The 15,445-nt window shown below is 39.2% G+C and overlaps 1 protein-coding gene across 2 annotated transcripts in view; it reads left to right on the top strand.

Moving 5' to 3' along the window:
• DNAH9 (dynein axonemal heavy chain 9) overlaps positions 1-15,445 on the top strand; it is a gene marked incomplete at both ends in the record, with an annotated part of 338,928 nt that overhangs the window by 268,243 nt on the left and 55,240 nt on the right. For both annotated transcript variants that reach the window (XM_081272229.1, XM_081272228.1), the window contains 3 exons: positions 2,989-3,129; positions 7,805-7,975; positions 9,700-9,822. In XM_081272229.1, coding sequence (XP_081128355.1) covers positions 2,989-3,129; positions 7,805-7,975; positions 9,700-9,822 — 435 coding nt within the window. The remainder of the gene's footprint in view (positions 1-2,988; positions 3,130-7,804; positions 7,976-9,699; positions 9,823-15,445) is intronic.

The raw sequence follows: 15,445 nt of genomic DNA, 5'->3' as shown, positions 1-15,445 counted from the left end.
AGAAAACCCACCAGACTAGCAAAATCTCCCAAGTCTGATTTTAATGAGAAAACTTCAATGACATGGCAGGAAACTCAGTTCTCAAACTCTCTATCATCCTGGGAAACAATTAGAGCAGATAGTTTCCTTCATCCATTTCGCAACATTTGGAAGGTTTTTATTCCCCCTTGCAGAGAACTAGAAGATGACTTGATGGGGAAGAGAAGCCCAGTCTCTCATCCTTTCCCAACAGACACTCAAACCTGTATAGGCCCTTTTGCGATCCCAGTCCTGCTCTTGGATCAGAAGACCAGTTGTGATTACTCATTCTGATTCAGATATCACACACATCTTAACAGTGCCTGGGAACAGTGAACCTTGGAATGAATATGCTTATTGCTGACTTACTGGGGTTTCTCCAAATATGAAAGACTTTTCCAAGTAGAGACAAAGTAGAAAACTTGAAAAGTAATGGTCAGAGCAGATAAACCAGATCAGACCCACTGTGGGATAACAGCTCTTCACTCAGATTGGAGTGATAATCCCCCAAAAGAGGAGGGTATAGTCTAACCCTGGCTCAGCAGAGGATGCGCCCCTCAGCTTTTATTGCCATTTATCTATGACCTCTACCTCTCCAGAGGGGACCAAAGAATTTGTAAAGCAATGATGGCAGAAAGTCCTCTGCTCTGGGCAGGAGAGATCTGGCTCACATACGAGTAGGTCAGAGGATGGATCCACTGTGTAAAAATCAGTGAACATTTATTGAGCACTTGCTGTCTTCCAAGTATCACATGAAATATTTTTATTTCTTTTGTCCATTTTTTTTTGGTTGACTCCATAGCTTAGCTATTGTAAATAGCGCTGCAATAAATTCAAGTGTGCAAATATCTCTTTGATGTGATTTCATTTCCTTTGGATACATACCCAGTAGTAGGATTGGTGCATCATCTAGTCATTCTATTTTTAGTTTTTTTGAGGAATCTCCATGCTGCTTGCTACAGAGACTATAGTAACTTCTATAGATCTTTCCTAATTTTAAAGCTACTCACTTTATTTCACTTTATGGATTAACCTTGCTTTGTTTATATGTAAAAATATATGTGACTTTTAAAATATATTTTCAAAGAGTCCAAAATTAAGCAATGTATTTGCTTCTTGCCAAACAGCATAAGGATTAGAGAGTACTTTAATTCTGATCATTCCCTCCCAACTTCTGTTATTGTTTTATAATATAGCTAATGTTGTCTTGTTGCTGCTGAGAATCTGCTTTCAGTCTAATTGCTATTCCTTTTCAGCTTTGTCTTTTTTAGTTGCTTTTAATAGTTTCCCTTCTTCTTTGATGTTTCTGAATTTTACCACATAGTCAGAATTTATTTTTTTTATTCGTTGTACTCACAATTGATATGCTTCTTCAAGATGAGTGCTATAGCCTTTTATCAATTTTCGAAAATTCTTAACTCCAAATATAGCTCCCAAAGTAACTTCCAGCCAGAAATCATGATGCAACTCAGGAGGCTGAGGCAAAAGGATCTGAAGTTTGAGGCCAGCCTGGGCAACGTACTGAGCACCCCTGGGTTCAATCCCCTGTACTGAAAAAAACAAAAGAACAACAACAAAAAAAAACTTCAAATATTGTCTCTATTTCATTCTTTCTATTCTCTATTTCTTCCTACTAGGACTATCTGAATCTTCTCATTCTATCTTCCAAGTCTCATAAACTTACACATTTTCTACCTTTGTTTCTGAGCTGCATTTGTAACAATTTCTTTAGGTCTCTCTTCCAGTGTGTTTCTTTCTTTTCAACTCAAGCCTCTTATATTTACCTGTACATTTTTTTAATTTAAATAACTGTCTTATTTTTAGAAGTCTAGTTCGTTCTTTTTCACATATGCCTGTTCTTTTGGTAATGACCTTATTATGTGCTTCTTTTATATCTACTTGTTCTGGAACAAGGACATACTTGTTCTGTCGGCCTTCCCAGCCCTTTCTAGACTTTAAAGACCACTATTCATGAGATGAGTTTTTTTTTTTTTTTTAGCTTCCAGAAATGAGGGAGAATATGCAGTATTTGTCTTTCTGTTTTAAGTTGTTCAGTCATCTTTCGTTCTCAGGGTGCCAATCCTTCTGGGATTCAGGAGGTGTTCACTTCATTGCAAAAGGCCTTCTAACTGTCCCCTTTGGTAGCACTTCTTCTTGTTGTGAGAGCATCTTCAATAAGGATCATTACTTTTTCTTGTGGACTTTCACAAGTTATCAGTAGTTGATTCTATTTTGGAGTCTGAGGGCAGACAGCATTGAGGTTTGTATTTAAGTGACATGTTCTTACAGAAAGCTCTCTTCCTGTTGCTTAGGTTTCTCTTCTTATTTTTTTTAAGAGAGAGAGAGAGAGAGAGAGAGAGAGAGAGAGAGAGAGAGAATTTTTTAATATTTATTTTTTAGTTTTCGGCAGACACAACATCTTTTGTATGTGGTGCTGAGGATCGAACCCGGGCCACACGCATGCAAGGCGAGTACGCTACCACTTGAGCCACATCCCCAGCCCTCTCTTCTTATTTTTAACCTGTGATAAGAAATTTTCTGAAAATAAAAATACTCCATTAAAAGAGAGATTTTCTTTGTGAATTTATGTATTAACTATTTCATTAAACTTTTTTTTTAAAGAAAATTATTTTGCTTCTTTCCATGGACTTCCACTGCTTGGCATGGAGTTCATTTTAAAGCAATATATATTTTTCGCATTTTGAGGAAATCATCTCATCAGCTATGGAGCTAAGAAGCTGGCATATTTCCTAACTATGAGAACCGACCGCTCTCTGTGAGAGCAAGATTGTGTATATTGTCCTTCCATTCAGGCTTGATATAGGGCTTTTCCAACTTCTTTCCACTTTTCCCATTTCCATTCACTCCACCCCATACACAGACACACACTACGCACACAGAAAGATCAGCTTGATTCTCTGGAAGCCCTATTTAGTTTGAACAATGGCCTGCTATTTATTTTCTCAACAGGTCCAGGAAGCCAGGGTGACTGAAGTAAAAATCAACGAGGCCAGAGAGCACTATCGGCCAGCAGCTGCCCAAGCCTCTCTGCTCTACTTCATCATGAATGACCTCAGCAAGATACACCCAATGTATCAGTTCTCTCTCAAGGTGATTTATACCTGGAGGGTTTTTTTTTTTGAATAATCGTAATCAAGCGGTGTTATGTCTCTAATGTAATCTCCCATGAGAGCTTATCCATGTGCTTCATTAGTTACGGCAGATCTTGAAGATCAGGGCCAGGAGTACTGCTTCATTGGCTTCAGACCTGTATTACAGGTCCTCATTTCTTTAATTGAGTCTTATATAATTCATTAGAACAGAAGCAGGTGCCACAGCAAGGCTTAGCTTCATTCATTCCATAAGCAAATTCAGTATGGGTGGATACTGGATGTGTGCATGTTGGATGTGTGAACGAGGATATCAGAGAAATGTCAGAAATTATTCCTGTCCCCAGAGATGATTGAATATGCACATCACTTGTATTGATGAAAGACCAGTGCAGGCCATCATAACAGTCAACTTTAAATTACTTTTCTTATTACTTTAATATCCCCAAAGCAACTGTTTTATGGTTGTTGCAATATTCCTGAAGCCAAAGTTGTTAGCAAATTTCAAGTGCTGACTAAACTCATCTTACCCATGAAAAAATAAAACCCATAAATTTTAAGTGAACCTTGGAAACTATCATTCTCCCCTAGTGAATTCATTAAATGACCACAATTAAAGAAGCATTAAGAGGAGATCAAACGTTTCTGAGCAACTTCATTGGTTTGACCCAATAGAGAGGACATGCACATGTACAAATAGGAGACAGAGAGAACATATGTATATGGACACAGAGATTTCACACACACACACACACACACACACACACACACACACACCTCAGTATGTATATTACATGCTAAGTCATCATGTGGAGGTCAAGGTGTGGATATGGTGATGAATATTTGAGAAATCAGAAGACCACCAGTACCTGGGGCTCATTTAATTGGAGAGGGCTTTTCCAATCCTTTTTTTTTTTCAATCCATTTCCCAATCCTTTTCCCTTAACTCAAAGTCTCTGCAGATTGGAAAACATGTGGTTATAATATTTTATGTTTTTAAGAGAAACTCGATCCTTGGCCTTATAGTCAGATTATGAAAACATATGAAAGAAATATAAGATATTTCAAAAACAGATATAAAAGTTAGCATAAGCCTATTAACCACAGGGTCATCTCCCTAGTTCCAAGAGTAGTTGAAGTTGACTATCAGAAGCCTACCATGGTGACTTGGAAAACAAGATCTGAGATGAAATTCATGAAAATATGTGCTAAAACATGTTATCAGTTGCTCTGCAGCAACAGCATCCTGATCTAGGAAACTCTGAAGCACTACTTTTAAAATAAGAAAGAGGTGCACATTGGGTCTCCATGTTGTTATGAAGAATTGCCAAGAACAACTACTTTTCATTGATCACCTAGATCATTGAAAACAGATGGAAATTCTGAATGATAAATAGCTGTGGAAATGGGTCTTCAAAAGAACAATGCATTTGAAAGTCTCCTGTGATGTGATTTTTGAAAAGCTGGCTACTGGAGTTTCTATAGTCTCAGTTTTCATATGAGGATCAATTTTGCAGTTCTCATTTCTGGCACACAAAGGAGGGACATTCTGAAAACCCCAGAGAGACCAGTGTGCGAGGAGCCACATGTCCCATCTTTCAAAGCGTTTTGAGCAAGAATGCGTTAAAATATTTGTAATTGCTTTTACACAAGCAGAAATTCATCCAAATGCAAGTTTTGAATGAACTTGAAGTTCAACATGTGGTTAAGATGGGAATGAAAGCAAAGTAACTTTTTCTTCAAAACTCAACCAAAAGCTGGGAGACACACATAGAAGGCACCACAGTGTCATAGGTGAGGGAACACCTCCTAGGATATCCTGCAGACTGCTGAGAGACCCAGCGTAGCTTTGTGTGCACTTTATAGAAAGGCATGACTGGAGGAATACCATTTTTCCATGAGATGGGAAAGGGATCATCAGATAGACAGAAGCAAGATGAATACAGATCATGGGTTTCAAACAGGGAACCCAAGGTCTTGTTGATCTCTTCTCTTTGGTCCACAGAAGGCTTTTCAAATACATGAATAGGTTACCAATATTTTAAAATAAGGAGGATTAGTCTGAAGGTATACCTCAATGGTAGAGTGCTTACCTAGATGCATCAGAATTGGGTTCCATCTCCAGCACCACAAATAATATTACAATAATATAAAGAGAATTCACATAAATACCAATTTGGGGCTTCTCATGAAAATTTGGAAGATTGACAACATTGTATTCATATTCCACATGGCATGAATTTGTAGCTGCTTCTCCCTAGGTGGGCACATGCCCTCTGTGTCCTGGTAGTCTTCCTCCTCCCTATTTGGTCTTGTACATCTGGTTCCTGGAGGCATTTGAGTTGGACAGACTTGATCTAGAGCATCCCTCGTTCTCTTGGGCATTAGCAGAGCAAAGTGATTCATTCATTCAACCATTCTTTTTCAGTCCTATAATATGCACAGAGCTGGACTCGATTTTGAGAAATGCAACTATTTTTATTCAAGTAGAAAGACAAAACACTAGGCAATCACTCATGGGCCCTAAAAATGTTCCAAAAGCTTGTGAGTATCTACCAGGGGAGCGTAAGTCAATAACCAGACTATGTGGGCAGAACAGACCTTCTGGAGAAAGCTGTGGGAGTGAGGATCAAGCCCAGCACCAGCGTTGTTCAAAACCACAAAGGGAAAGAAACAGGGAAGTTCTTTATAAGTTGGGGGGAAAAAAAAGAAGTCAAATGAGCTTAGTATAAAGAAAATCCTGGATGTATCCAGATTTTTCATTTTCTTTAACTCTTTTCCTGAATTGGGAATCATTTTATTTAAACTTAGTAACTCGAGATTCGTTGCTGATTACTGTTATTTTGATAGAGCCTTAGAAGAAAGCTATAGTAACCACCTGGAAAAGATATCCATCCATCTCCATAGACCTATTCTGCACATGGAAGCTTCTCAAATTGCTCTGTGTGGTTCTAGAGAGCTATGGCTTCATCAGCTCATAGCCAACTAATATTTCACCTAAAATCTACCAAGTGAAGGCAAACATCACAATGGATTGGTTTGAAGATTTTGCTGAGATGAAGACTCCAAGGGCTTTGTTAACAAGAAGAAATGTAGATCTGTGAATGGAGAGAGGAATTCACATTTTTTTTTTCCTATTTTGCAAATGAAGAACTACTGAGACTCAAATCTTATGTGGTTTCCATCTAGGTTCAAATACTTGGTCTCAAAAAGACTTTAGATTTTTTTCTTCTTTTTCTTCTTCTTAAAACCACAGAAGAAAATAGAGAAGAAACTAGAAATCTGCAGAACCAAGAATCTAAAAGGTCCAATTGTATCTTGGCTTTTATTTTCTTTAAGGATTTGTTCTATTCGTGTCACACTTAAAGGGTAGCATTCCAAATATTCATTTTTACGAGGAGTCGTTATTTAAGTTTAAAACAAGAGAAAATTAACTTATGTGATTTTTTTTTACTGCCCATCGTACCCATAATATATAGTTCTAAAGAAGAACCCAAAGCTGGCTGTACTCCCACCATTGCAGAAGGGTTCATAAGGGGAAAATGACACTTTCAAGGACTCTTCAAATGACTGCAAAATTAATAGGAAAAGAACAAATAATATCTGAGACTCTGATCATTATCAAAGGAAAAATCATTAACTAAAAATATTCTCACTGCCTGTTATGTGCAAGGGTCAGTTCAACAAAGTTGTACGGAGGATTGTTTCTGCCCCCAAGAATTTTATCCCATGCTGTAGAGCATCATTAATCCCAGCTGTGTCTACTTTCTATTCAGGTAGTTATCCAACAAAAACTTACTGAATTTAAAGTATATTGACTACTGGATGTTTGTTCTTCACTGATCAAAGCCTTGGGCTCTTCTCTGTATGTCCTTGTATTTGATCCTTTTCTTTTACTAAAAGAACAATATCATCACAGATTGGGGAAGTTTTAAAGTTATAAAGAAAAGAGTTTTATTTCTGTTCGCCGTTCTTAGTCCAAGGTCAAGAGGCCACATCTGGTGATGGCCTTATTGCTGGCAGAGTCCTTATTGAAGTGGGGCAAGGCATGTGTGTTTCCTGGTCTCTCTCCTTATAAATCCACCACTACGGGGTGCAGGGGCACACTCCTGTAATCCCAGCATCTGAGGAGGCTGAGACAGGAGGATCACGAGTTCAAAGCCAACCTCAGCAAAAGCGAGGCACTAACAACGGAGACCCTGTCTCTAAATAAATTACAGAATTATGGATTGGGGATGTGACTCAGTGGCTGAGTAACCCATGAGTTCAATCCCTGGTACTACCCTCCCCCCCCCACAAAAAAAAAAATCTCTATTCAATTTTAGGAGTTCCAACCTGATGATCTTACCCAGTTTTACCTTCCTCCCAAATTCCCTCTCTCTTATTCCATAATCAAATTAAGCTTCCACTCTCCTAATACCTCACACTAGGGATTAAAATCCAATATGACTTTTAAAAGGCACAAACTACATCCAAACAGTGGCAGCCTCATAGCGATCTAATTGTTCATCTGAGCAAACTAAGAGCTAAAGCATCTTCTCTTGTTACCATTGTCTCTTCTTGTCTTCCTCAGATATACTGGGATCACTTTTCATTGGGTGGGCTGGGAAATTGACCACTCATATAATAAAAGGAGGTCCATGTAAGTCACCAAGATGCTACCCTTCTGTCCTCAGGCCTTCCGAATCGTCTTCCAAAAGGCTGTAGAGAAGGCCGCTCCTGGTGAGAGCCTCAAGGAACGGGTCACCAATCTAATAGACAACATAACCTTTTCTGTGTACCAGTATACAACCCGTGGACTCTTGGAGTGCGATAAGTTGACCTACCTTGCCCAACTCACCTTTCAGGTAAAAGTAAAACGAAAAAATAATTTCTAGAAGATAGGTCATTTTTAGTGCCCAGTCATCAGGTCTTAAGTAATTTTCTTTTCTTTTTCTTTTTTTTTTTTTTTCTCCCATTAGCTGGGGATAGAACCCAGGAACTAAGTTAGTGCTCTACCATTAAGTCATGCCACAGCCCTAAAACTTTCTTCTTCTAACATCACTTTCCAAAGAAGTTCCAATAGGATACATGCATGCTGCCCCCACATTGTCCCCCTCATAACAGATATGCTGAATCAATCATGGTACTTTTTCTTGCTGATCTTGGATGAGCTCTGATCCTTCTAAAAATATCCCTCCAGCAGCCACTACTAGTCCATCAAAACTGGCACTGAAGATGGAACTAGATGGCCATACTGAAAACTAGAAGATTTTCCAATGCCATCAGAAGTTTTGTTCCATCAATATTTATCTAGATAATAAGTTTACTGACCTAACCTTCTCCCGGGTTAAGAAATCACACAAGACATTGTAGCAACCATGACCTTAGAAAATTTTCAACAACTTTGGTTCTTAAAGGCCTGGGAAAAATTGGAGACTTCTAATATTGCTGCATCTTGAACGAGAAACCCTGGTCTTCCATTTAATTTCAATATCAAAAAGTCATTAAAAATTTACTTCCTTTCACTTATCCCCCTAATCATTTAGAATTGGGATTTTTTTTTCAATATATACCTTGGTAGCACAGACTAGACTATCTCAAAGGCCACTTCCAATTCCAAAAGTCAGATATTGTATCATTTTTGTGTTGACTCCATGTTCCAAAATCCAGCTCTATAGATGTGAGCATCCCTTGCTCCTCTCACGTTCTGTAATTCCCAGGCCAGCCTAAATGATAGCTTGGCCTTAGAAAATACAGGGGTTCCACCTCTCGCTGAAAATCATGTCTCTAACCAAGCCAAAAGCTTTTCCCCTCCTGCACACACTGTTGTAGTTCCCTTCCAAACCTCTGCATTTTTCATTCTCCCCTCCACCCCATCTGAAAGTCCTACCTTCCTGTTCAATATTCCCATCTCTTAGCTTTTCAAGACCCAATTCAAACCGACTTAAAGAGGGCTGGGGATGTGGCTCAGTGATAGAATGCTAGCCTGGTAAATACAAGGCCCTTGGTTTATTCCCCAGTACTGGGGGCGGAGGCCGGGGCAGAGGGGGGGAACTACTTATAGAAAATTTAGTCAATTTAAACCCTTCCTTCCTCTGGATTGCTGTCCACTCCCTTGTTCAGGGACCTCTTTCCTATTTTTAATTCACATATGTGCTTCTATTTTGCATAAATTCACATTGTTGATTCATGTGTGTGTGTTTCTATTTTGCGTGTATTCATATGTCACTTTGGCACTTTCCTCAAATCATGTCATTTGTATGTGTCATCTGCTCAATTGAATTTCAGGCACATACTCTGTGGCATTTATGATTGATACATAATAAATGCCTGCTAGCCAAGATGCATAGTCATCCACCGAGTATATTTAAGACACTGTGATATTGGGGTTGAAAACAGATGCACACAGAAGTAATTTGCATAAATATACACTTTCTTCCACTCCGTCCTCTCTAAATAATCAAAATTGATGGGCAAGCTCTAGTGTCAGAGGCAGCAATAATTACACTGAGTGACAATCCCTAAGATCCCCTGAACCTGAGGCCACCACAAGCTAAAGAAATATGGTGTCATGTTCCCTCCTTTGCAGATCCTCCTCATGAACCAGGAAATCAGTGCAGCAGAATTGGACTTCCTGCTTCGATCTCCAGCACAGACAGGCACCCCTAGCCCAGTGGAGTTCCTCTCCCATCAGGCCTGGGGAGGTGTCAAGGTCAGTACTGCTTCCTGTGAAAAAGTCAAGTTCTCATCTCTTAGTTTCCTCCTAACACTTGTGCCTATGGTGTCAACGAGACTCTCAATTTTTGAGTTCAAGTATGGAGCTGTGTCCCTTTTCCTGTACACCCACAGCAAGCTCAACCTTCTGAGCATGCATTTTGGTGTGTGAGGGCTCTGTCTCCAGGGGAGAAAGGAACCTTAAGTCCCTATAAACTTCTCTGAGCTGCCTTCATCTAACAAGGTTCAGGACTGGAATATGGGCTCTGTGGTGAGTCCCTGGGACTGATGTGGAGCTGCTGCTGCAGTAGCATTTCTAAAAAAGCAGACATCTCCATATGAATCTGAACTCAGACTCCAAGCAGGGAATGCATTCCAACCTGGGACGCTGGCAGTGATAAGAACTCATGCTTATTGAGTGCCTCAGAAAGGCAAGGTCTCACTTCACTGCCTTGTCCGTCTTGGCAATAGGTGTTATGGGTTTCCATTTAACATTTGAGGAAATTGAGGTCCCACTTCTTACTAGTGGCAAATTCAGAACTCACATTTTGGCCTGGCTGGGGGCCAAGCCCATTTTCATTCCATATTGTGCAGCTTAGTTGGGATTTTATAAATGTTGAAAAGAATCAATAAAGTCCTTTCAATAGGCACTGTGCCTACATTAAGAAAACCTGACATGATGCCTGCAGGAAAGGACAACTGAGTGAATCCCAACTCCAGAGATTCCAGTCCCTACCGGATGAGTCACCTATGGAATGGCATCTGCATAAGATGAATCCTACTTATGATCTTCCATATTTGTTGCATTTTTACAGAGACTTGATTCACAAAGAATTATGAGTCTACAGCAATGGGATTGGTTTTCTTTCTCTTTATATATCTCACTCAGATTTTTTTAAGTAATTATGGATTCACAGGCAATTGTAAGACATAATACAGATATATCCCTTGTACCCAGCTTCCTGCAATGATAACACCTTGTAATACTATATACAGTCACATATCCAGGAAATTAACATTGACATGATCCACCAATCTTAGTCTGATTTCACCAGTTTTACAGAAATTCGTGTGTGTGTGTGCTTGTGTGTGTTTAGTTAGAGGACACATGTAGAGTCATGTAATCACCACCACAGTCAAGACCCAGAAGGTTCCATTTTACAGAGCTTCCTCATGTTGGCCTTTTATAGTCACAGTGTCCTCCTTCCTTACCCAGTTCCTACTACCAACCAACCACGAATCAGCTCTCCATTTATATAACATTTGTCATCTCAAGGATGTTATTTGAATGGAAACATATGGCACATAACTTTTTGGAATGGGCTTGTTCACTTAGCATAATTCCCTTGAGATCCATCCAAGCTGATTTACTTTATAACAAAAGCCCCAAAATAAATCATTTATGTGCAGGCTTTCCTCTTTCAAAGGAGTCGTCTTAAGAAATTCTAGGCTAATTCCACTAATGCTACCATTGCTCAAAATCCTTTCCTAACTTCTTTTTCAGAATCTATAGCTATCCTTTCTTTTTTTTTTAAAGAGAGAGTGAGAGAGGAGAGAGAGAGAATTTTTAATATTTATTTTTTAGTTCTCGGCGGACACAACATCTTTGTTGGTATGTGGTGCTGAGGATCGAACCCGGGCCGCACGCATGCCAGGTGAGCGCGCTACCGCTCGCCACATCCCCAGCCCCTATAGCTATCCTTTCAATCAACCTTAGGACTATATATAAATCAGGAGTCATCAAACTTTTCATGAGGGACCACATAGTAAATATTGAGGGAACCACTCAACCGTGCCAAAGACACATACAGTGTGGAAATGAATGGACATGGCTGAGTTCCCGTAAAATTTTATTTAACAAAACAGGTGGTGGGCCAGATTGAGCCTGAAAGTTATAGTTTGCTGATCCTTGATTTAAATAATAAAGGTGGAATTTAATTTTTATTTAACTTCATTCATCATCCTGAGCCCAATCTGGTGAATGAAAAGGGAAATAATACGATGGGAAAGAAACAAAGAAGGATTTCCTTCACAACAGCAACCAAAACCACAAACTTACAAAACCTTTTAAGAATAATTGTAATAAATGCAGATATCTGGGAAAACCATCAACTTTTCTACCACACAGAATATGAAAAAATAGATAACACTTTTAGAGTGTATTTATTCTAGGGTAGCACTGTCCAAAAGAAATGTAATGCAAGCCACATTTGTAATTTTAAATGTTTTTATTACCCACATGAAGAAATGTAAAAAGAAATGAATGGAATAAGTTTAATAGAATAAATAAAATATTTTCTTTGACCCGGTACAGCCAAAATATTATCATTTCCATGTGCAGCTTTTATAAAATGATTGTGTTTGCTTTCCATTACTGTGACAAAATATCTGGAATAAACCACTTAAAAGGAGAAAATGTTTATTTTGGCTCACAGTTTCAGAGGTTTCAGTTCATGATTGCTTGACACTGTTGCTCTGGGCATTTAGTGAGGCAGAAAAAACATGGCAAAAGTGAATAGCAGAAGAAAGCTGTTCATCTCATGGCAACCAAAGAGCCAGAGAGAGAGAGAGAGAGAGAGAGAGAGAGAGAGAGAGAGAGAGAGAGAGAGAGATTGGGCAGAGACCAGGGTCCCAAAATGTCCTTCAGGGGCACACCCCCAATGACCTAACTTCCTTCTACCACCCCCTGAAGTTCCCACTACCATCCAATAGTGCCACAGGCTAGTGGCCAAGCCTTTTTTTTTTTAATCATACAAACTTTGGGGGGACATTTAGGATCCAAACTGTCAATTAGAAAACAATTTTATATTTTTTGCTAAGTCTTTGACATCCGATGTGTAATTTTTATACATAAAGCTCATCTCAATTTAGAAGTTAAATATTCATTCAAAACACTTGTATTTCAACTTCATAAAAGTTAAGAGTTGAAACAATTGGTTCCTATACCCAAGTCAGCTTAAACATCTTTAAAAGTTTTCCTATTACTAAAATAAGTTCCAGTTTCTACACTTCAATTTTAAAGGCATTAACATGAAATAGAATTAAAAATTCAGGGCATGGCCTCGTGCACCTGTGGTCCCAACTTCTTGGGAAGCTGAGGCAGGGGGATCACTTGAGCCTAGGAGGTCAAGGACAGTCTGGCTAATGTGACAAGACTATCTTAGATTTTTTGAAAAATCAGTCCTTCTGTCACAATAACCACACTTCAAGTGCCCAATGGTCACCCATGGCCAGTGGTTACCTTTTGGACAATATGATCCTAGACCTTGAGAATCACAACTCATAGTCTGATTACTTTATGGAAAAAATAGGTTCTGAAAAGCAATTTTGAATGAGCCCATCTGCAGAACTAGAACAATGAGAGAAATGGATTTGTCAACACAGGCTCTGGAATCAGATATACCAGGGTTCCAGTTCAAGTTTGTGTGTGCAAATGGCCTCTCGTATGTCGTCTTAGTCCTCTTGTTGCCAGGGCAAGGGTAGGGGTTTCCGGGGGTCCTGAGTCAGGGTTCTCCTCCTCCCAAGCAAAGAATTGAAGGAGACCCAGGAGGTTGGCAGGAAAGGCAGAGGCTTATTGAAAGTGAAAGTAACACATTGGGAGGGTAGATTGGGTGGAGGGTAGAGTGGGTAGAGTGGCTCAAGGCTCTGTCTACACAATAGACCTCACTTTTATTCTCCCCTTCTCCCTTAGCTGGATCTGAGGTTGATTGACACCTTGAATGACAGCTGAATTTTATATAATTTCTTTTCTACTGCCCATGTATGTTTCTTTTTCCCTCAGAAAATGCACAGAAGGGGAGCAAACCACAATGCTAATGATAGGTTCAACAGCAACAAGTTAACTTTAGGTTGGTCTTTTGGGCTATTGCACATACCTGAGACGGAGAGCTTTCCCTTCGTGAGTGATCTTGAATTCCCTTTGTGGTCATCTAGCTTTCTCACTTTAACCACAAGATGGCCATGTTTTCCTTCACAAGAAGGGGCTTAAGGTACAGTGCTGTGAGGGCCTAGGTTGAGCTGAGAACCCTAAGAGATGGTTCCTTCCGTGTGCCCTATCTCCTACCTTAACACTCTGAGCCTTTGGATCCTTATCTGCAAAATGGCCATCCTACCTTTGTCGAGGGTTGTCAGACTGTATTAATGTTCAGTAAGTGGAAGCAGATTATGGTGCCTTGATTTGAGGCACCATAAATCCAATCTCAGTCTGTGTCTCCACCATCTTCACAGGATGAAGATGAAAATTGGTTTCCTCTGTATGGTTTTTTTTCCTCTTGTTATAAGGGCACCCGTCATACTGAATATATGAGGCCTACCCTTATATCCTCATTTTAAATTAATTACATCCACACAAAGATTCTGTTTCTAAATAAAGTCAGGTTCACAGTCTGGGAGGCTAGTTCTTCAATATATCTTTTTTGATGGACACGATTTATCCTATAACAATTATGATTCTTTATTACCCTGTAAGACACATAAGCACTGTCATTGATACCAGTTGAGCTTGATAGAATTTGTCCATAGAAAGAAAAACTTTCAGGAACTCTAAGTTGCCCAGTTGGGCCTAGTCCAGTTTCCTTTCTCTATATTATCACACAAAGCCCTCTGCAGTAAAAGTCAAGAAGAGTAAGTGATTCACAGGCATTCATTTTACATAGCTCAACTCAAAAGCTATTGTGCAATTTCATTCCATTCCTCTTTTCACAAAATGAGTTGTTTGGTTGGCTTGGCTTGGCTTGGCTTCCTTCTGCTCTTCGTTTTGTTTTGTGGGCGGGGCTCATCTGGCTGTTCAAAGTCTTTTGCAAATGAGCAAAGCTTTATCTTTCTATATGAGTTTGTTGTGTGAAGCAGCAAAGTCCAGATCCTTCAAAACTCAAGTGCAGTCATAGATGCACACAGGTGAGGGACAATGTGATATGTGGTATACATGATCTTTGATAAATACTCTTTTAAAATATTCGGTTGGATTTTAGCCTAAAGCAACAAAATAAGTATAATTAAATAGGACATGATCTTAAAAGAATTTTAGAGGCTGGGTCTGTGGCTCACCTAGCATGTGCAAGGCCCTGGGTTCAATCCTCATCATAACATAAAAATAAATAAAATAAAGGCATGCGTCCAATTACAACTAAAAAAATAAATATTAAAAAAAAAATCTAAAGCATTCTATCTAATGAGGAAGGTTGATTGTCTTGTTTCCCCAGAAGAACTAATAAGCAGGAAATGGATGAAATCTTTCTGATAAAATCCTGCTTTTATTATTATCCTTTGGAAGGATTTTTTTTCAATCCCATCAAATGCTGAACTGTAAGGTAATAGGAATGTGTTCTCTTCATTAGGAAATTTCATCTGTGATGAATTTCTTTGTTAACCTTTGAAAAGGCCTCTCACTACCACTCTGGTTGCCAGTTTAGCTCAGTTGTATTTTGCTGTGCAGTCCAAAGTAATTAGGTTAATTAGTCATTTCCATTTAGCTTATTAGAAGGCTAGAAATCCCTTTCCCTCATTTGGGAGATTAAACATTGCAATTGTGTTCACTCCAGAGCTTCAAGAAACTGTGCTTCAGACCCAGTCCTTGGCAGCTGGGAGTGCTGATCACAGTGTAGTTTTCTCCTTTTTATGGA

Source organism: Spermophilus citellus (genome assembly GCF_964194105.1).
Source record: "Spermophilus citellus genome assembly, chromosome: 17".
Taxonomy (NCBI): domain Eukaryota; kingdom Metazoa; phylum Chordata; class Mammalia; order Rodentia; family Sciuridae; genus Spermophilus; species Spermophilus citellus.
The sequence above is the reverse complement of the archived record's forward strand: the minus strand, read 5'-3'. Positions and strand labels throughout refer to the sequence as shown.